Source organism: Numenius arquata, chromosome 8 (genome assembly GCF_964106895.1).
Source record: "Numenius arquata chromosome 8, bNumArq3.hap1.1, whole genome shotgun sequence".
Taxonomy (NCBI): Eukaryota; Metazoa; Chordata; class Aves; order Charadriiformes; family Scolopacidae; genus Numenius; species Numenius arquata.
In genome coordinates, this window is record NC_133583.1 from 49,252,056 (window position 1) to 49,275,081 (window position 23,026).

Sequence of the window (23,026 nt, forward strand, 5' to 3'; positions counted from 1 at the left end):
CATATATACACCCCAAAAACCTGTAGATACCTTCTCATTTATTACTGCTTACAAAAATCATGTGCATATATATCTATACCTCATCACCACAGTCAAGTTCAAGAAAAAAAAAGTATTACAAGAGAAAGCTTCACACAGTAGGGAGCCCCATGGCCAAACTGGCTTTTTCTATACAGACATTACAGCTGAGAATTTCCAGAAGAACCACATAAGAAAGCAAATAAAGCCTACAAGGGACCATCATGAGCTACTTTTCTGTGTTAAGAGCCCTACAGATAACTCTTGCATAGAAACTGAAGCCAGAAGGAACAATAAAAGTCTCTGTATATCAAAGTCACTAATCTTCACACAGTACCTCTAAACTGAGCTCAGTAACTTGTTTGACAACCTATCTTTCAGATGGATGTCAGTCTGGATGTGAAAACATGAGAAAGTTAAGAATCCTCACTTCCATTGCTTATTTTTTAAAGTAAATTTTTACTGCAAGAAGCGTGTGTACTAAACTTTATCTGGGGTTTTGGCAGAGAGGGGTCCTTGGAGTTTCCAGGTAAAAGCAACAAACTGAACGCTGCACAAGAAGCAGAGCAATCTGCCTTCTGAGAAAATCACTGAAGCTCGAGTATCTCTTCAGCGTGGATGTGCCACCTTGCTCACTTTATGTCATTACGTCTGTCCTGTGAGATATCAAAGCTTAGTCTGACTGTCTCTGGTAAATGGGTATTACAGCCTGACAATCCAGCCTGGTAATTCCCGTGTCAAGGGGAGGGACATCATTTTGTTCACCATTAAAGAGGTGTCCCCAATTTCTTGAATGGAGACTACGGTTGAGAACTTCTGCTTCCTAGGAGGAGGGTGAAAAGGTGGTTTGTGCAGGAGATGTTTCACTTCAGTTTCCCAATACAAAATGAGCTAAGAATAAACACATACCTATTGACTTTCCCTTCCAGTAACTAAACTTCCTTCTTTAACCCTTCTTAATATCGTCATAAACATTTGTAGGGTACCTCTAGCATCCAACATCAGAAACAAAACACTTCACCCTCCATCTCCCACCGGGCAAGCGGAAAGAAAACCAACACTCCACAAAGGCCTAACCTCGGGCTGGACACCAGGTCCCGTTAATCCACGCTCGCAGGGCCAGGCACCAGGCCAGCGAAGCCAGCCCGGACATCGAGGCACCGGGGCACCCCATCCCGCCGGGGATGGACCCGCCGCCGCACGGAGGGCAGGAAGGAGACCTTGGCAGGTACAGGGTCGGGTGCCCCCTCGGGAGGAGGGGACAGGCAAGGCCGGGTGAGAGGGGCGGCCCCGCGGCCCGAGGACTCACCTTGTGCTCCAGGACGCTGATGTAGCCCTCTAGGAGGCCGGCCCCGACGGGGAGCGCCGGGCGCTGCTGGCCGCGTCCCGGCGGGCGGCTGGGCTCCGCCACCACCTGCTGCTGCTGCTGCCGCCGCCGCGGCTCCGGGTGGCCCCCGCCGCCGCCGCCGATGCCGCCGTACATGAGCAACAAGCTGGTGCACATGGTGGTGAGCGCCAAGCAGACGGCCAGCCCGTGGCGCTGCGGGGGGCAGAGAGAGAGGCGGCTCAGCGCTGCGGGGCAGCGGGCTCCCCCCGCCGCGGGGCTCTGCGGGGCGCACCGCTCCCCACCGGAGCGCTGGCGGCAGCGCCCGCAAGTTTCGCGTCGCCGGAGACCCGGCAAAAGTGCGAGGAGAGAATTGGGGAACCCCCTCCTTCCTTCTCCTGGCCTCTCGCCGCCCTCGCTCCCTCTCCCCCAGCCCTGCTCCCTTGCCTCTTCTCCTCCCCTCTGCCTGCCCGGTTCCCCCGCGCCTCTCATCCCCATACAGCCGTCCCCGTTCGGGCATCTCGTTCGTGTATTTTAACGACTGTTGGGGATTGTAGCGCTCCCCCACCTCGCGCAGCTACCTCCAGCCTCGTCCTTTAAAGCAGATCGGCTTTCTATACGCTCCTTAAAGCGCACGCACACACACAAAACCCCCAAGCCACGAGCAACACGAATAAAAGAAAGCAGGCGGAAAGTTCTTGGCCGCCGCCGCCGGGGTTTTGTTCGCGTCCCCGCGATCCCGAAGAGCCGCCGGGATGCAGCCCGGGGAAGGCTGGAGCGTGTGCAGGGCGCCCGGGGCAGCCACGCTCCGCTCCGCTCCGCTCCTCCCCGCCGCCGGAGCCGGGATGAGCAGTGCCAACAATGCACTTACCATCAGGGTCTTCATTTTGTGCGCCTCCCGGCCTCCAGTCCTCCCGCTCCCCGCTAGGCTCGGCATGGCGGGGAAGCCGCAGACATGGCTCGGCCAGGGAAGCGCCGCCGTGGCGGGGATCAGGGGGGAATTACACCCGGCCGGACCCTCGGAGCCTGCCAGAGCCGGGTCCTCGGCTGCCCCGCCTGCCTCCGCCTCCGCCTCCGCCTCCTCCTGCCGGCGCAGCGGCGGCTTCAGGGCAGGTGGAAGTTAACTTCTGCCTCCCCCTCGGTCGCGCTCCTCCGGCGGCGCGGGGGGGACGCGGAGAGCGGCGGGGATCGCCGCGGCGGCCACCGCGCCCCCGGCGGCACCGGGCGGGCGGCGCCTCTCCGACCGGCGGCGCGCACCGGGCGGGCGGGCAGGGGCTCCCTCCCTCGGCCCAGGCTTCTGTCCTGCCTGTAGCACCGGGGCACGACCCTCACATCACATTATTTGTATTTTTGCCTAGCGGAAAATTCGTCATTCTTCCACCGCTGGCTGGGTTTCCTGGCGCTGGCACCGTCCAGGCAATACTTTAAATTCACGTTAGGAAAAAAATCGACACCCTCAACTCCTTGTGCGGCGCTAACACCACCCTTCCTTCCCAAAGCCCTAAAAACCGCTTTCAAAACCTTCTGACAGAAGCTTTCTTCACTTTTTAAAGTAAATCTCACACACTTGCTCCCTATGCCATCTTTCTGATTTCTGAAGACGAACATTTTCCCACTCTCCTTTCATAAGCAGCCTTCTAAAGTTTATTTCTTCTCTTTTTTTTTCTTTTTTCTTTCTTTCTTTTTTTTTTTTTTTTTTTAACGGTGTGCAGTTCAGTCGTGAAAACTTTATTAACAGACCTCAAATTACATAGATTTCTCGCTCTGGGATTTCCACGTTTATAAATGTGCCCCTTCAAAACAAGCCATTTGAAGGCTGATTTCTTACGAAGTTATTAAACTGACAGCATAGCATTTAAAAAAAAAATCTGTCTCCTAATCATGAAGATATTTCTCGTGAAATTACTCATGGAAATAATAGTTCTAATATATGACTTCACATCTAACCTATAGCTATGTAACATTAAAGATGCATTAAGGAGAAAACGATCAGCAGGCTAACTCAACCATGGTCACAATAGTAGCTTTCTCAAGGCTGGAATTGTCATTGAAATCCATTTTTTATCTTTACTAATTCATAGGAGGACTAAGAGTGAGACAAATGCCATCTCTAGCATTGGCATATCGTGCTGCATTTAGTGCCTTTTAAGAAAGTAAAAAGAAACAAGAATATATGGTACATCAGCAGATAGCACAGTAAACATGCTTTATCATTTCAAAGAAGAATGCCATATTGCAAGCATGCTTGCTATTTATTCAGTTTGTGGGTTTGGTTTCAATAGTACCAGTTGTTAAGACAAACGGAGCAATATAAGAAGAATCTTATCAGGTCTTGGTAATTCTTTATTATGTAGTTGCACTTGACACTCAAATTAGTGAAACAAAGGGCCAACTTGATGAATCATTGAAAGCGAATTATCTGTGGCTCTCCAAGGCTTCCTGCAAGAGACTACAAAAGGCAGCTCATGCATTTTACAGTGCTGTTTCTCAACTATCAGCAAGCAGGTTGCTGGTGACTGACCTTTCTAAGCCTTTCTAATATATTTTGCCATGCCAAACTGAAGCATCATTTTTATGATTTAGGCTCATGGCTGTATGTTAAACACCTGTTACACAGTATGTCTGACCAAATTCATTAAACTTACGGGGTTTGGTAGAATAGGCTGATTTAAAAATCTACTGATAAAGGAGACAAATTAAATTTTCTAATCTAATGCTGAGCTTGACTTGAATAATGTCCAGCTTTCTGCTTGTCAAATATTTAATTAGATTGCCATGATGGTCATAGACAGTATTCTTGGCAGTCAAATGCTCACGGAAACAAATACAGTAGTGTAATGTAAATCCTACGGAGGTTTTTATGAGTAAGCATGGGAACTTCAGAAATCATCTGGAAAACAGCCCAGCTATTTAATTTAATTTTAAATTCCTATGAATTAATAGTTCTAGCTATCTGGAGATTTGGTTTTAAAGACTATTGGAATCTACATACTTGCAGATATGCATCCGTATACCCAGTAGTTAGACTTGCAAAGCATAGGCTGAACTCATAAGCATTTAAGCAACTTGGAAACAATACAGAGAACATCTGAAAGTTCATCTGACTTCCTGCTTCAACTAATTTATTTTCAATATGCAAGGGATACTGAACCGTCCGTGCATTTCTATTCCTCCTTAGAGCTAGGGGTAAAAACAGATTAAAACATAAACAGATGCTTTCCCTAGCCCAGGAAAAAAAAGGTGGGAGAGCCACAGTTAGGTTTTTCAACAAAGTCTGACTGAGGAGAGCTTTTCATCTGCATGGAAGGGACTGAGTTGTCCCCTCTTCCAATTTACTCTTCTCACTTTCACCTTTCCGGTAGCTACAGGCTGACAAAACAGTCACATGAAATAAAAATCTGCTTGTGGCAGCTTCAGGAGGACCTAAGATGCAAATGACAAAAATCCACATAGAGTGAGAGACCCATGTAAGAAGTAGCAATGCAGAAAGAGACAAACTTCTCAAAACTGACAATGGACTTGGAGCAACAGAGCTCTTTCACTGATTCCCAAATAAAACTGCTCAAACAGAAACTTTCCCCGAGCTGTCTGGATAAATGAAATAACTATCATTTTACAATGCATTTTAACCCTGCTTGTCTTTCAGAGATTTCCTTGTATGGACATAAAACACCCTTTCAAACTATGGTCTCATTAAGTTCATATAGGACAACATAGCATAATCTACACCTTAATATAATGAACAATTATAAACATACTTTCCACATTATGCTTGGCCTGGAATGAGTATTTGAGTGGAGGAGCCTCTTACTCTTCATCTATGCCAGTGCATCTCAGCAGCTGGTAGCCAAAATACTCAGTGCAAGTGAGGATGAGGGCAATGGCTAGTATTTCTGCTGATGACCCAGATGTGGTTTGCCGGGATGTTTTCCCCAAGCGCACTGGCTACTGCCTGTGTGACACCAGCAAACCCTGCTCTAGGACCTTGCTGTCTCTCTCTCCTTTCCACCATAACCAGAGGTAGGTTCGTGCCTGCAGTCAATACACAGAATGCCTCCAAACTGTCAGCTGCAGCTACTCTTCAGCCCTGTCACCTCCTCAGAATGAAAGCCCAGACAGTCTTAAATGTTTAATTATTTTGTGACTCTTTGATGGCAGTGTGGCTCCTTGGCTGAAAAAAAAAAAAAAAAAAAAAAAAAAGAAATATTCTAGAGAACTGATTTAGATCTGTGTCCAGTTTCAAAAAGAGTAAGAAAATGAAGTTTTTGTTTATCTATTACCCTTCATGAAGGAGTGAAAACAAAAGGGATCTGGTGTGATATAAGTAGTTAAAACTCTAGGTGAGTTCTGCAGGTTACTCTGCAAGTGTCCTGAAAGCACTTACATACATTCCCATCACGCCATGCGTATGAAGATGTTTTTCAGAAAAATATTGGTGATAGAGGAGCTTACAATAAGATTGGAGGGGGGAGGTTAATTGTATCAGGACCACTTTGATATCCTTATTCCTTTGAAATGAAGAATTTGAGTTACTAAGATTCTATAGGTGGCTAAGCATGAGAAAATATTTGTTTAAATTTAATCTAAAAGTGACTCCTGTTAAAGTTGCATCGTTTTGTCATCTCCATTACGTTCTGTGGTCCGTGAAGCCTTGGATCTGTCTCCTCAAGAGTAAAATCCACCCACTGAAATTATCTCCTATACATCTTTTATCCCTCTTTGCTTGCTGGGGCAAGGAGCTCACTAGCAAGTATAAAGCTCCCACTTCTAGTTCTGCAGCCTCATGAGGTATGAGCTTAAACCATGATCACTAGCGCAGAACAGAATATTGCTTGTCCTGGGCCTCTAGCCAGTGACATTTGGGAGGATGGCTGGGAGTGCACATTTCAGGGGGGAGAAGTAAGCATTTTTTGACTGACTAGCTAGAAAAATGAGACTAAAGGTGCTAAGGAGGTTGCAATATGATGAAAGTTTGTGTGGATTAATGGACAGAGGGGCCATCAAAGGTATATAGGAAATGAAATACATCACACAGATCATCTCCACATGTTGTTTTATTATTTATGTATCTATGAAATTTTAACCTCTTTTTCCTTAGAGAAAGGGCTGCATTTTTGCATCACAAACACAACCAATGGAAAACATTCAGCAGCCAGCAAAGTAACGAGCTTACACTATAGATTTTTCAAACTGCCCAGTGATTCATGAAATGCTTTTCAAAACTGGAAATATGCATTGAGGATTGGTCAAAACAGGTAGAAACAATATTATAGATCAGTCAATACTGTCTCTCCTTTATGAAATCAGGCTGCCTTTGAACTTCTGACAGAAGCAAGCAGTGATAGATGCATAAAAAAATGAAATATTGCATGGAAATAGAAGTGCAAATGAAAATAGAAAGGGGAAAATAGTGAGATAAGATGTGCTGAATCTGCTGGTTTTCTCTTTTCTATTTCTTAGTTTTCTCCCCAATCTAGGAAGCATAAATAAAGGTATTGGATGTTTCAGAAGCAATCTGTCTAGCTCAACTGAATGGACTCATCTGCTTTAAGACCACATGTGAAACACTACTTCATTCTAATCAGTTTTTGGGGGAGGAAAGCTAAACAATTATACAGCATACTCAAATACCTGGAATTATACAGCATACTCAAAATTCCATGTCTGAGGTCAGAAACTTTGAAGGTTAAGAAATTAGCACAGGAGGCTGCAGATGGAGTGTACCCAGTACTGCTTGTGGAAGCCAACAGGCATGACCAGAAACTGCTCTTCACAGCCTTTTGTTTTACTGTCACCACCAAAACAAAAGAAGGAAGACATACATAATCTCTATAAACAGAGCACAGTTTTAACATATGGACTAAAGGAACCGAGTACATATTCACTACAATTTGGTAAGAGATTTGGTATGTTTGAATATTCTGGCAGTACCTTTGCTGTAATATAAGAAATCTCAACAGGATCCCGAATGGCTCAGCATACGTATGTCTGTTCCTTTGCAGAGAAAAACTACACCAACAGGAAGTCAAAGTGTTAAATGGAACAGAATTGCTAAACTTTAAAAAAAATTACCAAGCAAACATCAGACATGAAGCATTAGAGCAAAAAAGGAAGCAAAGAAGAATAAGTGCTCATTATGGATTAGTTTGCAGTTCTTTATGTGTTATTAGAGAGTCGATAGAAAACTCTCCTGCTATTACTAACACAAACACAAACATCACTTATGATGACAGGCTGAACAACAACTATGGCAACAAGGGGATCCATTACCATCAAACTGAAAAGGCAAAGAATCAAGTAAAGTCCTTCAGTGGCCATATATATCTTATTTTGGTAATAGCTACTGTTCTTATGTACAGGTGTATAGAAACCATCTTTACTATCCACATTGTATATCACTATATAAGCATATATGCAAATTCAGAGCAATAAATCAGTTAATGTACAGCGTGAGAATAGCTGCCAAGTGACTCCTGTCCTAGCTCAGCAATCTCGTACTTGTGTCCAGTGTGCTTCTGAAATTATGTAGCGGCTGCCTTTGTTATGTACAAATTTCTTCAATTTATCCAGATACAGTTATCTAAATGAAGTCTTGGTGATCTGAGCTTACTGCTGAGAGGTCCTGAGTACTCTCGTTTCCCAGGAAAGTCGACAGGAATTGAAGGAGGGTCTCTGCATTCCAGTGAGCTGCCTGTTAAAGGTAGTGTTTGTTCTAGCCATTTGCAGATTCAAATGGGGATAGACTTCTACTAGGAGATATCAGAGATCATGGGCCCAGGGTGCAGTCATTTCAAAGGTATGGTGATAGTCATCTCTTTATGTAGTTTTCTTAGTTAATTGCAAATGAAATGGAATCTGGACCTACAAGAGAGTACAGAATAGCTCTAAAATAATTTCCTATGTCCAAATCTGGTACTGCAAACCACCCTAGGCAACTGTTCTAGTGAGGATGAATAAGCATTGTAGGAACTAGCCTGAAACAGTGGGAGAGTTTCTTCACTGCAATAGATACCTAACTGAATGCTTCAAACCAGATGCTAAAACAGATGGATTGTCTTCCTTTGCAATGTGCTGTGTCCTTGTTTAAACATTTCTGCCATATTATTGATATTTGTCACTCTTAAACAAATACAGAAAACAAGTCTTCTCTGTTTCATACAGGATAGATGTCTTGGGTGTCTACTGGCATCCTCAAATCATGGATTAGAGTAAATCCATGGCTATATACACTCATTTTTCTTTCTTACACTTCAGGGCAGAGGACCAAGTTCAGCTCAGCTGCAGAGCTGGATACAACATTTCCTGCAGCAGCTGTACCCTCCTTTCTTTGAACTGCTATTAATACTTGTTATCACATTCCCTAGCCTTTGTCACCACCACCTGCCTTATGCTTTTGATTCAAGTGACAGAGCTTTAAAAAATTCTGTACTTTTCCCAATCACAGCAAATATTTTATTCAAGGTGATGATTATATATCTATTGTTTCCCATAAACTACAGTGCCAGGAACATAGTGACTCGAGTTTTGCTGCAGTACTTTTACTGCCTTCTGATGGTTTCCTTGGTGGGAATTTCATTTGGCCTCTTGTTTTTCTGAATTTCTCCAGAGACCAAAGCATTCTAATCAAACATGCATATTTATCTAATTGCTTCATTTTTCCTTTTTGTTTATGCTTTATTTCAGTTTAGAAGGGATTATTTTGATGCCCTCTTTCTCTACAACAGTTTTTATTTGTCTGGTAAGTATCTAATTTTATTTGTTACCAAAAGCCCTTGAATTCTGTAAGGTTTGTTCAGTTTTTCTTGTAATCAGTACTTGAAATGTGAAGCTAAGCTCTGTAGGGCATGTACTGTTTCTGTCCTGAGTTCAAATAAATGAGGCCTTAGGCCATTTATGGTTTAGACCATAAATTCAGATGTCAAAGGAACAGGTGGTAACGTGACACAAGCTGTTCTTGCTCATTGTATCAGTTTCCTCTGCTCAGTCTCCTACTGCTTCATCTCTGTCACAATCCCGAATCACTCTCCAACAATGGTTACTCCATTTTGGCGGGTTCAGTTTCTGTCCATTGATAAATGAGAGCTTCTCTGCTTCTATGCAATATCAATCTGGAAAATGTGGGGCTTGGAATCTGAAAGCGTGTCTATACTGGCACATTAACTCAGGCACAGAACTACATTACTGTGACTAAAGCCTTCTGGGATAAAGCTGGCTCACATCGCCCAGCTTGGAGCCCGTGCAGAGGAGCGCAGGTCCATCTGCACATCAGCTCCGACTCACTAGCAGTCTGCTAGGTTGAAGCACCATGTGTTATGGTTCAAGAACTTGCAAATAGGAAAGAAGAACAAGAGCTTACCAGAGAACTGAAAACAATGGGTGTGATGCATTACCATAAAATAATATAATAGTTGCTCAATGTTTGTTCAGTCACTGATTATGGAGATATATTCATATATAGTTTGATATCCTGCTGTTGAGCATGTGTGTTGGACTTTCTTCCTAAATCAGGAGAGAAGGAATTATCTGCCAGTCTTATTTGTGTACATGGCTCTATCATTTTAATCGAAGAAACTACTGACTTTGTCAATTTTTTTATGATCCTAAAAAAATTTCATCCTATGCACTATTCACCTTCAAGCATTGTTTACACACTAACTAGTCCTTACAAAATCCATGTGGCTTCATCTGTATTACAGAAGATAGTTTTGTAGTGAAGGTAAGGAATGCTGCTCACTCAACTCCAGCTGCCACCTTATAGCTATGAATATTTAGTACCTTGGATACCACAAAGCTTAAAGTTGGGCACTGTAAATTGGAAGCCTCTTTTGGCAATCTGAACCTTCTTGACTTCTCAAAACCAAGAGTTCTTATTTCTCAGCATCACTTGAGGATTGTTGTGACAGCAACATCTCCCATCTCAGTTTGTAGTTAAAAAAGTTTCAAGCCCCTTGCCTTGCCCTTCCCCTTCCCTTTTTTTTTATTGCACTATCCCTTGTCCAGTCATTGAGTCGCTGGACTGGGTCCTCCCTGGCTACTCTCTTTCCTACCACCTGGTCCACCATGTACTTATCCAATCCATGCAGAGCTCCATGATGTAACTGGCTGATGATGGGTCTGCTTGGCAAGTCACTTTTCAACAGAGCACTGGGTGATTGCTAGCACAGCTACCTATCTGTAGCTATATTATTACAGCATGTCTTTTTGATTAATTAGAAATGCAGCACTGTAAATTTTAGTTTTACAGTCTGGATATTATTAACTAACATGAAGAAGAAAGAGCTATTTGCAGCTTTACATGTGAAGGTAAGAGAGAAAGAGGAAAGCATTAGAGTGGAGCAGAAAGAGTATATGCGGCAAATATGGATACAGTGCAGGTTGGGAAGCACTTTGAGGGGTATGTCAGGGATAAACAAGGTCTTAGACATCATCACAGGCAGTCAAGAAGTCAAAAGAGATACTAAGAAAAGTAGTAAGTCTGATTTACACAGTTTCACTCACACAAACAGAAAAGAAAGCTTTGGCGCCTAAAGGCTGCCCTGGGCTGCTGACATTTCGAGCCAGCTAATTAGGATTTAGCAAAGGAAGTAGAAGATGTACACAGAGAAAGCACGGCATGCAGTGGCTGCTCTCTGACCATACCAAATATAAGGGAAATATAATTTCTTAATTTCTAAATCTTAATGAAGAAGTGATGTAAAGGGAAAAAACATCTCTGCCTCACCCTGCTTGGAGCTCACAATCTAAGAGGAGGGAGATTATGTATTTAAATCTGGGTGGTTAAAGTATATTCCTAAACCCAAACCTAAATATTTCTGTGTAAGAATGTTACTTCTCAGCATGCTGTGCAGTCTTGAAAATACAGCTCTGGATCTAAGCTGGATCTTCATTTTATCTTTCACATCACCCAAAGCTGCTTAGTCTTTGTGTACACGTGGGCTGACCTTTCACTTTTCTAGTCTATTGCTATTGAATTGCTCATAAATCTTGTAATCATTAGACAATGTTAGCCTTCCCATTTCAAAAAGGGAACATCTTTTTTTTTTTTTTTGCAAGCTGATGTTGGCTGTTTTTGGTGTCTGTAACACTAGATTATGCAAACCAGGTGCTGACCAGCAGATACTTCGCAGACTGCAGGGTGCTGATTGTGGCAACATTGAAACAGACTGAAAGATATAGGAATATGGGTTACATAGATCCATTTTATTCCTAAATGCAGGTATTAACAAATTGGCAAAGTTATTGGCCAATTGACTCAAAGTATAAGCATTAAAATAATTCATCCTGAACAATGTGTGGTTTTATTTTATGTTTAGTACAGTAGGCTCACCTGCAAGAATTTGCTGTGCTTATTTAATATCCTCTTTAAGATGAAAAATGATGCCAGTCCTGTGGTAATAGCATCTTTTGACGCTGAGAAAGCATTTCACTGGATTGAATGGCAGTTTCTCTTTACTATGATGGAAATTTTAAAATTTGCTGTAAATGTATTGCATCAGTTACACTGTTCTGAGCAAGGATACATACTAATGTCACAATACTATCTCAATTTTGACTTTCGAGGGAGACTAGTCAAGGGTGTCCACTTCCAGTGCTATTTTTGCTAATGGAAGCAAACCAATCTTTAAAAGACTAAGGAAATTGGGTGGAGACTCTGAAATAGAATGCATTAGAGCTGAGAGCTTGTATTTGCAGAACTGCCTTTAAAATGGTGTCCCATTTTGTTACATATTAATAACCCTTTGGAGACACTAAAACAGATTCTGCAGGGAGCTACAGTTCCTAAACAACTTCCCAGATATGCAGTGGATTAGGATTCAGCCAAAGATTTTGGAGCTGAAGTGATGATAGCTGTGGAACCACTGCCAGTCTCTCGCTACTCATTAAACTGAAAACTTGCAAGTCTGAGGACCTTCACAGTGGGGCTTGGGGTACAGTGGGGCTTCAAATGAAAACATGCTTTACTCCAGGCTTGGATTTTCACATGATTTTCTGAAGAAAGAATTCTTTAGAAGCATTATGGACTGTTCTCCCATGCTGTGATCACAGGAGTGATGCAAGGAAGAAATGTCTCCTCCCCTTGCAGTAAAGCATATCATCATGAAGAAAAAGGGAAAATCCTTATGAATTCTCAAGAGGCTATATGATTTCTTTATTGCTTTTCCTCAGTGTCCTGAAACAGTGAAACAGAAGTAAGCCAGCAGTATTAGAATCATAGAATCACAGAATGGTTTAGGTTGCAATGGACCTTAAAGATCATCTAGTTCCAACCCCCTGCCCTAGCTTTCCTAACCTGATCCCTGGCTGCTTGGACAATTTCTCTGTATTCCTCCCAGACTATCTGTCCTGTCCTTGCTTCCACCCTCTGTAGGCTTCCTTTTTCTGTTTGGGATTGTCCAGGAGCTCCTTGTTCATCCATGCAGGCCTCCTGGTGTTTTTGCCAGGAGGCAATGGATTTTGTCAGAATGAATAAACCTTTGCCTCTACAAACAGAAAGAAAATATCTTCATTTAAACCAGGCATCATGTGAGCAACTGTGGTACAAGGTCTTCCTCTGTTTCCTGGCTTCCTGCTTCCCCCATGGTAAATGTCAGAACCCTCTTCTATGATATTTCAGACTTTTCTTGTACTGCTTTCCTCCATTATGTTCACATTATAATGCTGAGAGAACATCCTCCTACACTGGTGCTCTCTGGTACACATCAACCCTTACTTGAGTCTTTCCCATCCCTAGTTTCTGTTACTGTTCTCTTATGTACCAGATGAGCTTGGAGCTTCTTGCAGACAAGGTGTTGGCAAAAATCCTTCCACTGCCAGCTCACTTAGAGCTGTAACCTGTAACCTCCCCAAATCTGTACCATTGAGACTGGTGTGAAGCTAGAATTAGTCCCTATGGCAACAGAGAAATCAGTGATGTATAGGTGAAATGTTGAGAGGTACCTGATGAAACTAACTGAACAGCTGGTTCCAATTTATCACAGGCATCTGCAATTAAGTTCAATCAGATCATTATTCCCCTATGAAAAAGATGGCAGATATCACTGCACAGCCAAGGAAATACATTTCCTGGGTGGAATGCGACCCGTATGGACAGGATACAGGAGAACCAGAGATGGGGATGGGACATTTAGTTGGCCCTGAAATCAGCAATGTCTAACTGCCACTTGTTCTTGGCAACCCTTGCCTTTCAGTAACATGGTAAACTAAGGTACCTACAGAGGGAAAACAAATCTAAAATCCTGAAATACTAATTTTTCATTCTCACACCAGAAAGAATGTTGCAAGTGTAGGAACTTTTTGAAAATTCGCTACTCTTATTCTCCTCTTAAGTTATTTGTATTTATGGACTTGTAGCAGGCTTAAATACATGGTGATGTAAATTAAATACACATCGATTCAAACATTTAGCAATAAAGCCTCTAGTTACAAAATTGAGATCTCACTAAGTGCTTAGAAGTTAAATACAAAATCAGTAAATAAAGTTTAACAAAGGTAAATTGAAAGGCAAAATGAACTCACTCTGATGAGTTAATGTAATTCCCTTATGGAATCCTAGTTTCCTTACTATAATTAATTTTAAACGCTAAACCACTATGTCTGTTTTTTGATAATTATAAAAATGCATTCATCCATATCCTTGCAAATTATTAATATTTATCATAAGGAATATCCTGCAGACACTAAGAATCAAGGGAGACAGAGTTTCCAGCAAATTTTTACACAGCTTTACTAAAACAATGATGGAGTTTTACATAGCTATGAGTCTGAACCAAAGAGACATATAGGGCTAAATCTTCACAAATCAACCAGGCAAAACTTGCACTGAACCTCAAAATCAAAGATTTCATGACTGCAAGTGTGTGATACTGCCAAGTATCCTATGTGCTGACTTCATTCGTGTCCCACTCCTGGGAGCCAAGAGTATCAAGTGTTCTAAAGGGATGAGGCCATAATGATGTTATAAAAAGATTACGAAAGCCCCTGTAGTTCTCTTCCATTTCAGGGATAACTTCAGTGATAAGGAAACGGCATCATGACACTTTTGAGTTCTCTGACATTTCAGCAACACTGATTATCAGTAGTTCTTTTCATGGATATTTTTAAGCCTCTCGGCACATTTGGACCTAAAGCTTCACACTTGTAGGAACTCAAACTCATCATCACTAGCAATAAGAAGCTTCCCTTAAGTCAGCAGGAGTCAATGGGCGTTTTGTTTGCATAGAAGCTGCTGGATCAGATGCATGCAATCTAGTTATATGTTGGCTTACTGGTTATGACAAACCTGAAAAGCAGAAACTAGAATCAAATATGAGGCATAGTATTTTGGAGTTTCAAAAACTTAGGGTCCACCTAACTTTATTTTCCATTAAAAAAAAAACCAAAACACCAAAACAACCCAAACCCACATATCTCACTAATTTCTGAAATGAAATTTGACCAGAATGTGCTTTCCTTCAAAATATACCCCAAATGCAGAGGCAGGATACAGAGAAATTTCATAGAATAGCTGATCCTAATATACACAGTAATGTGTGTGTAAATACATATACGCATACATATGTGAGTATACACACTAAAACTTCCTTGGTTGATAGATTAGCTCTTAAACTTGGATGATTTGTTTGAGTGAGGAAGCAGAAACTCACCCACAATAGCAGCAAGGATTACAATAGCAGTGATCAATAAAACCCATTGTCCCCTCCCAAAATTACAGGCAAACATCAGTTTACATCTTCATGAATTAGTAGACATCAAGTGTCGTCTCTAAAGATTAGGAAAAGGGATCCGAACGTTGGTGGAAATATCAGGAAATCTTTGCAACCTTTTTGTGGCTAGTTCCTGCAACAGACTGAAGGAGCTGGATTTTTAGAAGATACCCTGAGTTTTTCTTTTTTCATTTTGCTGAAGCAGAGCAGCTCAGCTCTGTTTGCGATGGGGACTGTGAAAACACAAAGAAGCAGATAAGAGAGAGCTAGATAAGAAAAGACAGAACTGTATTCCTTGTCCCACCTCTACGCAGTAACTAAAGGAGGCAGGAGCCACAGCAATGTCAGTACAGGCAGATGTGCATTGCTCCCTGCACAGAGTGATGATGCAGCAACCTGCGCTCCTACAATGCAAATTCACTTACTGCTGTTTCATGTATCAATGGAAAGACTAAAAGCAGCAAGTTAGCTAACTCGCTATGTATACCTATAGGCTGAGAAACTACTAGATTTAGACTAATCCAAAAGTATAAGAGGTACACAGGACAACCATCGTGGTGTAAGACAAATCGAACAGCTAATGATGTTTTAAGGATGAATAGTTCTTGCCTCTGAAAATGAAGAGTTCTAAGTCGTTTGTGCTCTCTTGCTTTGATCTGACATTCCCAATTTTGTTCACCTTGCTGACCACCAAGAGACGAGTTAAAAGACTTAGAGTGTGTGATTGTAGGGTGCTATTTTTTATGTCAGCATTCTTCATTATTGAGTTGGCTGTTTATGCTGCCGATGTGTAATGTTGTGAAGCAGATGAGCTGGTAAAGTATGAAGGGTATTCTATAACCTTTGCTGTACTTTCAATTACCTTACAGTAACTTAGAATTCAGAAAGGCTGCTCTGAGCAAAATCAAAATACAATAAGATAAACTCCATTAGGAACTGAAGCACTAGGGCTCTTGTTGAAGGAGGGCAAAATGGTCTAATTAATAGTTACTGCATCAAGCTCACGCTGCAGTTGCAGTAATGACACTGATGATATTGATGGCATTGAAAATGGAGTTCAGTTCAGAATGGAAATGAGTGGAGTATTCATCTTCAACTGCATATTGCTGTAGGCAGTGGAAGGCCTCAGAGCTTCTTTGTTTTGTTGTTCCGTTGTTCAGCTGGTTTTCTTTGATAGTGCAGCTCCAAGCAATTAATACTGTATTTACCCAAGACAGAGCACGTTCATTTCACTGAGCCCCATGGCTGACACTTGGCCATACTGAAGAATAGCATTTATTGGTTTTTATTCCTGCTGTTTGGTTTTTCAGTGACAGCTACATGTAGGTGGATAGTTATCTAAGAGGGTGTCCCAACTTCTTTATAATTTTTATAAAACATTTCTCTCTCTTCTTTGGTTTGTGAAAGCTGTTGGCAGCAGGGAATGCTAACTCCTGCATCCTGAGATAAGGTTTCATTCTCATCAGTATTTGGTTTCCGTTCAGACTCCTGTTGATACGTTTTCTTTCTTACACTTTACTGATGTATCTGTTTGGCTTGTGTTATTGTTCAGAAATAAACACATCACAAAGTCTTCCACTAACTGAGTGGACTCATGTAGGTAGATGAGGTCTTCATCAAATACCAGGGTCACTAAAGCTCCTACCCACTCTGGTATTAATGCAAACACCATTTATTAGTATGAAACGTCAAACCCCAGAACTGGAACAAAAATCACTGAACAGGACTGAAAGCTAACTAGGGAATCCAGAGCTTGGAATGTACCTCGGGAATTCATCACAATAACTGACACCTATAATAGTAGCACTTCAATTCTGAATGGGTCGTGCCATGCAACTAAGCTCCAGAGAGCCCTGTGATCCAAAGGAAAGAGTCAGAGTTACATACACTCGATAAAATCTTTTCCTGGTACCATTGAATTTGATGGGAAAATTATTCCTGGCTTCAGCAGAGAGAAAGATTTATTTCCTTGCCTCTGTCCAGACTTCACTCACCTGCCATGTAAACTTCAAGGCTGCAAGTGCAATCCCAGGTGGGATAGAGATGCAACCAAGCATCCTAGGAGTTTAGTCAGGTAAGCAACTCTCAAATACCCAGATGGACAAAAGTTTCCAGATACACTGTACAAAACAGCTATAGCACCTGTTTAGCTAGACATCTGCAGATTCTGCTAGTTAAAGAATAGTCCTCTGGTGAAGAACGGCTGTAACAGCTCGGAACTACCCACTTCAGAAGAACCTGTTAAGATAATGGTATCCATTCTAAATACCTCCCTGGCTTCAGGAATGGCCACTTGTGATAGAGTCCAACCTTTGGCTGTGTACCTTTCTTTCTGCCTCCCTCAGCAGCAGTAAAATGCTGGGTCACTTGGTGTTGAAACTTCTCCAAGCGAGTCTTACCTGTTGCCTCAGGAGCAGACTTACTACTTGCTTTCTTTGTGTTTTAATTTACTTTCCCTAAAGATAACACTTCAAAGCAGCAACTAATGTTCTGTAACCTCTTTATTGGTCCATCTTAACACCTGTTCATGCATTTACAAAGAGAAACTCTGTCTGTGCAGGAGAAAGAATGCAAATATATGCAAATATATTGTACAGGCCTGGATGTATTCCCAGGCTATACCATTAATTTGTGTGTTTAGTATTAGGAACAATTGTAGGTTTCAGTCATTCTAAGTTGTGAATTTGTATGATCCCTTAAACTTGTTCTTGATGTTGCACATCATAGAAACTCCACAATCTTTTTTTGTCCAGAGCTGCTGATAACACAGCTTATTGCTCCATTTCACCAGGCATACATGCCATAGAGCCTGAAAATTCACCTTTCCCAGGACCCTTCTCTGCCATTCCCTGGCTTTTGTCATGAAAACTCTTTCACGCATTTGCAAGGCTTGTCTAACCATAGGCATAGATCAAAAGCAGATATGATTGTTGCTGAGAACACAACACAGAAGTAGAAACAGAGATGCTGAAAACTTTTATTTCCAAATATCCATGATTTCCATGGTTGTCTTTGTTTGTAACCTCCAGTCCCAAGTTATTGAGTACAGGAGAACCTGTATCCCAGATTCTCAGCAAATGTCAATCCACATAAGGCTATCAACTCCAGAGCAGCTACCAAATTGAACCTTTAGAGAGAATTCTGCTCTTTGCTTTGCCCAGAATAGAGAAGGCTTTTTTTTCATCAGCATTTCTGTCAGTTCCTCGTCTCACTGTATAGAGTCTTACGCTGCTGTTAGTATGTGGTCATTTGTTCATGGTATGGATTAGGAGTGCCTGGCAGGTGTTCAGTCTGGATTCCCCAATTCCTACTGAGAAACAGTTATCAGCTTTGTTGTTCCACTAGACTTATATGATTACAGCTGAAATCAGACCTGGATCCAGAGAGTTTTATTGTCTATGATCAATAACTAATGAACAGGGCCAATATTTTTCATGTAATATGCGCATAATATGTCCTTATGATATGGGACCAGCATTCAAATAAGGATTCCCAAACCTAGTTTGATGGGAAATATCATTTACTAAGGGAAAACCGAACTAACACTCAAGAGACTTCAGTTCTTCAGCTCAACTAAGCATTTAGTACCTGAGTGGGTAAAAATTATGTCACCTGCCCTGTATAAATGGGAATGAATTTTGCTTGGTACAGGATTTACAGACTAATACTACCTTATACCGGCTAAGACAAAGTTTATGAAAGCCAAAGAAGTATTTTATAGATAATGTTAGACCTTTAAAGATCTACATTCTCCCTCAAGACCTGCACAGAAGAGGTGATGAAATTTGGCTTCCTGCCCTGACATGCTACGACTGAAGTAACCTTCAAACTCTGCAAAGCTTCCTCTTATGTGGGTCTCAGCAGAAGGGAAATATTCCTGCCTTTTTAACAGAAAGCTTCATTACATTAATTTTGTTAATTGTTTACTAAATAGCTTACCCTGACCCTTCCTTTCAAGTTTACATCTGCTGTCGTTTTTCACCATTTCTTAGTATTTTATACAATATTTACTTTCTGTTTGTTGTTTTTTTTTTTTTTTTTTTTTTTTTTTTTTAAGTGGGTATCCAATGCACCTAAAGCTATTTTGCTGTACACACCCCTCCTTCACTGTTTTTTACCTTTCTGTGAGCTACAGAACATTTGGAAAATAAGCTTCATGGGCAAGTTACTGCATTGAACAATATTTTTCCCCTCCACATGCAGGGTGGCCATTCTGTCTAGCCAAAGTAAATGCAGCAAAGCCAAGGCTGCCAAGCAATTTGTGTTTCGTTTGGCATTGCTGGAGCAAGTGGTGATGTGGCAGGCAATATGTGTGTTAGCTACATATTAAGACCATCCTTCTGGGTCAAAAACCAGCCATAAGAAAGCAAGGATGAGTAAGAATGCACAAGTTATCCCAAAGTCAAATGCTTTCTAAAACTGCATCAGCTTTAATAAGAAATGGCAGCTCCAGGCACCACACACATCTTTTTATACTGTCAAACATAAATGCACAGGAATGTATAGTACATGATTAGCAACTGGAACCACCAGATCTGCCAAGAAATTTGCATACCTTGCCAAATAAATGCCAGTCAGGTTAGGCAGTACAGACACTGACTCTGGCCTTGGCACCTCTGAGCAGTAAACCTTTGCCCTGCTAATAAATGGTAAAGCACAACAGCATTTTGGTTTACCAACATATGGTCAGGAACAGCAATATATCAGTCGTTGAAAAGACTTCTTTTTCCTTCTCCTTTCTTCTCCAGTATTTCCCTTAATTTTTAGAAAAATAATTTTATGTTCCCCTCCCTATCAAGCTAGTAGTACGCTCCTCTGTTACCAGTCATGAGCGATATTCTGTGCACTGGAGTGCACAACCTGTTTTAATGAGCTTTGGCAGAACATCAGATTCATTTCCCACCCCACCCCCTCGCTTAATTACGGCCTGCCATTTGTGTCATTCTGGTTCAGGATCTATCAGCAGATCTATTAGAAACACCTATTTCTAGGGATTTATAAATAAGCAATAATAACGAGGTTAAAAATGACTGAAGAATGGCATGCAGTTGCAATATTTTTGGATCATTTTTACACTGTTTACCCAGTTGGTTTAAGATGTTTTTGAGGTCTTACAGCCCTGTGTAAAGAGCAAAGTTTCCTACAATTAACATATGCTGTAAATTAATTCATTTTGGTACTTGAAGGTGTTTCATAAATGCTTGTAAAACAATTCAGTGACAAAACAATTTGCAAAGTTTCACCCATGGTTCAAAGCCCTCATCCTGCAAGGACAAATACACATATTTTACTTTCTGTAATTTAGCAGACATGTTTGAATCTAAAGGATGACTGATGTACTTAGAGTCAAGCCTTCAGTCTAAGTGAAAGTAAAAGTCTTCAGCAGACCTAGATCTGCAGTAACATGCTGAAGCTACTTTTAGCCCCTAAATATTGATAAATTACTTTAAAACAAAGCATTTGAAAATCACTTTCAGTTTTACTTTTTTGCCAGCCTTGTTTTCCCAGGGCTTAGATCCTGGCAGAACAATAAAGGATGCATTTTTATATATATATCTGAGAGTTTCACATATGGACCAGCCAGGGACATAAATTGTTACAGTGCAATGTAAGCTATTCTGATGATTAAGGACAGGACTTTGCCATCCTTTCCCAATTTTTCTGAACCAGACAGGAATTTTGCTTGAATAAAATCTGTGTATGAGCCAATCAACATGGTGCCCAAGTTGCTTTTGAATTTTCTTAAGTTTGTGGATTGAAATACATGCATAGACACATGTATGTATGTACACAAATTTGCTGGTTTGATTTTCTAAGCTGTCAGTTATTGTCTAGTAACTGTAGACTGTAATCCAGGACAAAGTCAAAAAATATCCTTCCTACCTATAGAGATGGATCCAAAAAGTTTTTAGGGTTATAAAGCTATCGGTTTACACACTAATCAGATCTTACAATATTTACTGTCTGCTTAGTAGGATTGATTTAAGTCTACTCAAAAGACACAACAATAAAGACAGCAGTTTCTCCGTTTCTTTCCACACACAGAATTATCAATACAGCTAAACTGATAATCTGAAGAAAGAAGTGCTTTATAAGAGGTCACAAATGCACAGCAATTTTTATTATTGCAAGTCCACCTTACTCCATATGACTATTTAACGTGTTTTTTTGTTTTGTTGCTGTATTGTATTTTCCAGTCTCAGCTTTGTTCTCTGAACACTGAACGTCATGGCTCATGAGCTGACTTTGTCAGCCTTTGCCCACTATCTCCTGTTTTCATCAACATAGTTCTTTCTGGTTGTGTTATCAATACCGTTTCTCAAGAGTTAGTTTAAAATTGGATGATGGGGTATTACAGTCCTTACTTCCCTTACCCAACACACTTGGATCTTCCCATAACACAATGCACAGGCAGTATCCGTCCTGTTCACCAGTCTGTCTTTGCTTTTGTAAACCAAGAATGTAATGTAGTTCATAGCTGTAAAATCCCAGTTTCCAGAAATACATGTGTTAAATTTTCAGACAATGGTATAATGGTAAACACAAACGTGGTAAGTATGTAAAAAGCTCTATTATTAAAGTATTCTAAATTAGAAGTTGAGGAGCTCCATTTGCCTGCATCTACCCATGATTGCATCAGTACCTGATGACATATACTTCTGCATCTTACTGCTTCACCTTTCTTGATGCCTGTCTTTTCATGGATCCCTAGGTCAAGTAAAAACTTCACTCTCTAAACCACTCAGTCATGAACTTCTATATCTACAGTCACAGCAAACTCCAGGTTTTATTAGCTGCGACTGCTGTGTCCTGTTTTCTGCAGAACTGGCTGACATTGTTTCATTAAAGGGACTCCAGGTGCTAAAAAGGTGGTGTTTCAAAATAAAGTTGAGGACGACATTCAGAATCTGTTGGTTTTGTCAACCTTCATTTCTTAGTTTCATTACAGTTATCAGTAGAAACCACTTGCTGCTTCTTGTGGGGACAGAAGTAGGACCCACAGCGGCCACATCCAATTAATTTTTTTTGTTAAAGGTTATTTAATTTAATTCCATCTTCATGTATTTCAGCTCTTAATAATCTGAAGTAACATAAGGTATTGGATGTCATTGATTTATGACTGTCAATTAGGGTTCCTATAGACCTTGCGATTTGCTGGAAACCTTTATGACTTTAAACATGACGTTTACCTGGCACTCAATTTTCCTATTTAGAAAACAGTAACAGTGGCTTCATGGGAATGGTGTGTGGATAGACAAATTTAGTGGCTGTGAGACACTCCAGTACTGTTGAGAGGTGGCCACAGAAGAATTCCAGTAAAATCTGTAATACTAATGGAGCGATCCAGTCATTGCTATAATAACAATATACACTCAGTAACAATAAACACTTCAAACTGGCCCAACGCTTCTGGATGACTGGTGCACATTAATGACCAGCCTTTGTTTTCCATTTTGTTCTGTGATTACTGTTCATTTGAGAAACAGAGTGTGAAAAATGCAAAGAGGGGTTCACAGTTTTCCTGTTTGGTAGATGGCTGTGGACTATTTCTTCATACTGCTTTAACTTGAGTCCTATTACCCATGTCAACAAAACAGTGACAGCTAAAATGAGCTGCAGTGTAGTTTTGGAATATCTCTCTCCTGACCTTCTCTATATACAGGTAATATTTTCTAGGGCTTCATTATGGTTCCTGAATATATATTGAAGGCTATATGAGGCCTGGATATAGCTTCTTTGTATTTGCAAGGTGGTAAAAATAATTAAAAAACTGGCCTCACGGAGTTTAACTCTGAATCTGAAAATTAAATTATACAAAAGACAATTTCATGAGTCATAAAAGTAAAGATTCTAGACAAAGAATCTTCATCATGGATCTAACTTTCATTACTACAATTTTTCATACTATGAACTGATTTTAAATAATAGGGATGCTCCCTGGTAGGGCCCATTAGTCCTTTGGTGCATGCTAAAGAATGAA

The 23,026-nt window shown here is 41.0% G+C and overlaps 1 protein-coding gene across 1 annotated transcript in view; it reads right to left on the reverse strand.

The window, feature by feature from the left end:
- ST6GALNAC5 (ST6 N-acetylgalactosaminide alpha-2,6-sialyltransferase 5) overlaps positions 1 to 2,279 on the reverse strand; it is a 75,003-nt gene extending 72,724 nt beyond the window's left edge. The window contains exons 1-2 of the mRNA XM_074152280.1: positions 2,214 to 2,279; positions 1,328 to 1,558 (exon numbers count right to left, since the gene is read on the reverse strand). Of these exons, the coding sequence (XP_074008381.1) occupies positions 1,328 to 1,558; positions 2,214 to 2,279 (297 nt within the window). The remainder of the gene's footprint in view (positions 1 to 1,327; positions 1,559 to 2,213) is intronic.
- Positions 2,280 to 23,026: the final 20,747 nt, after the last annotated feature.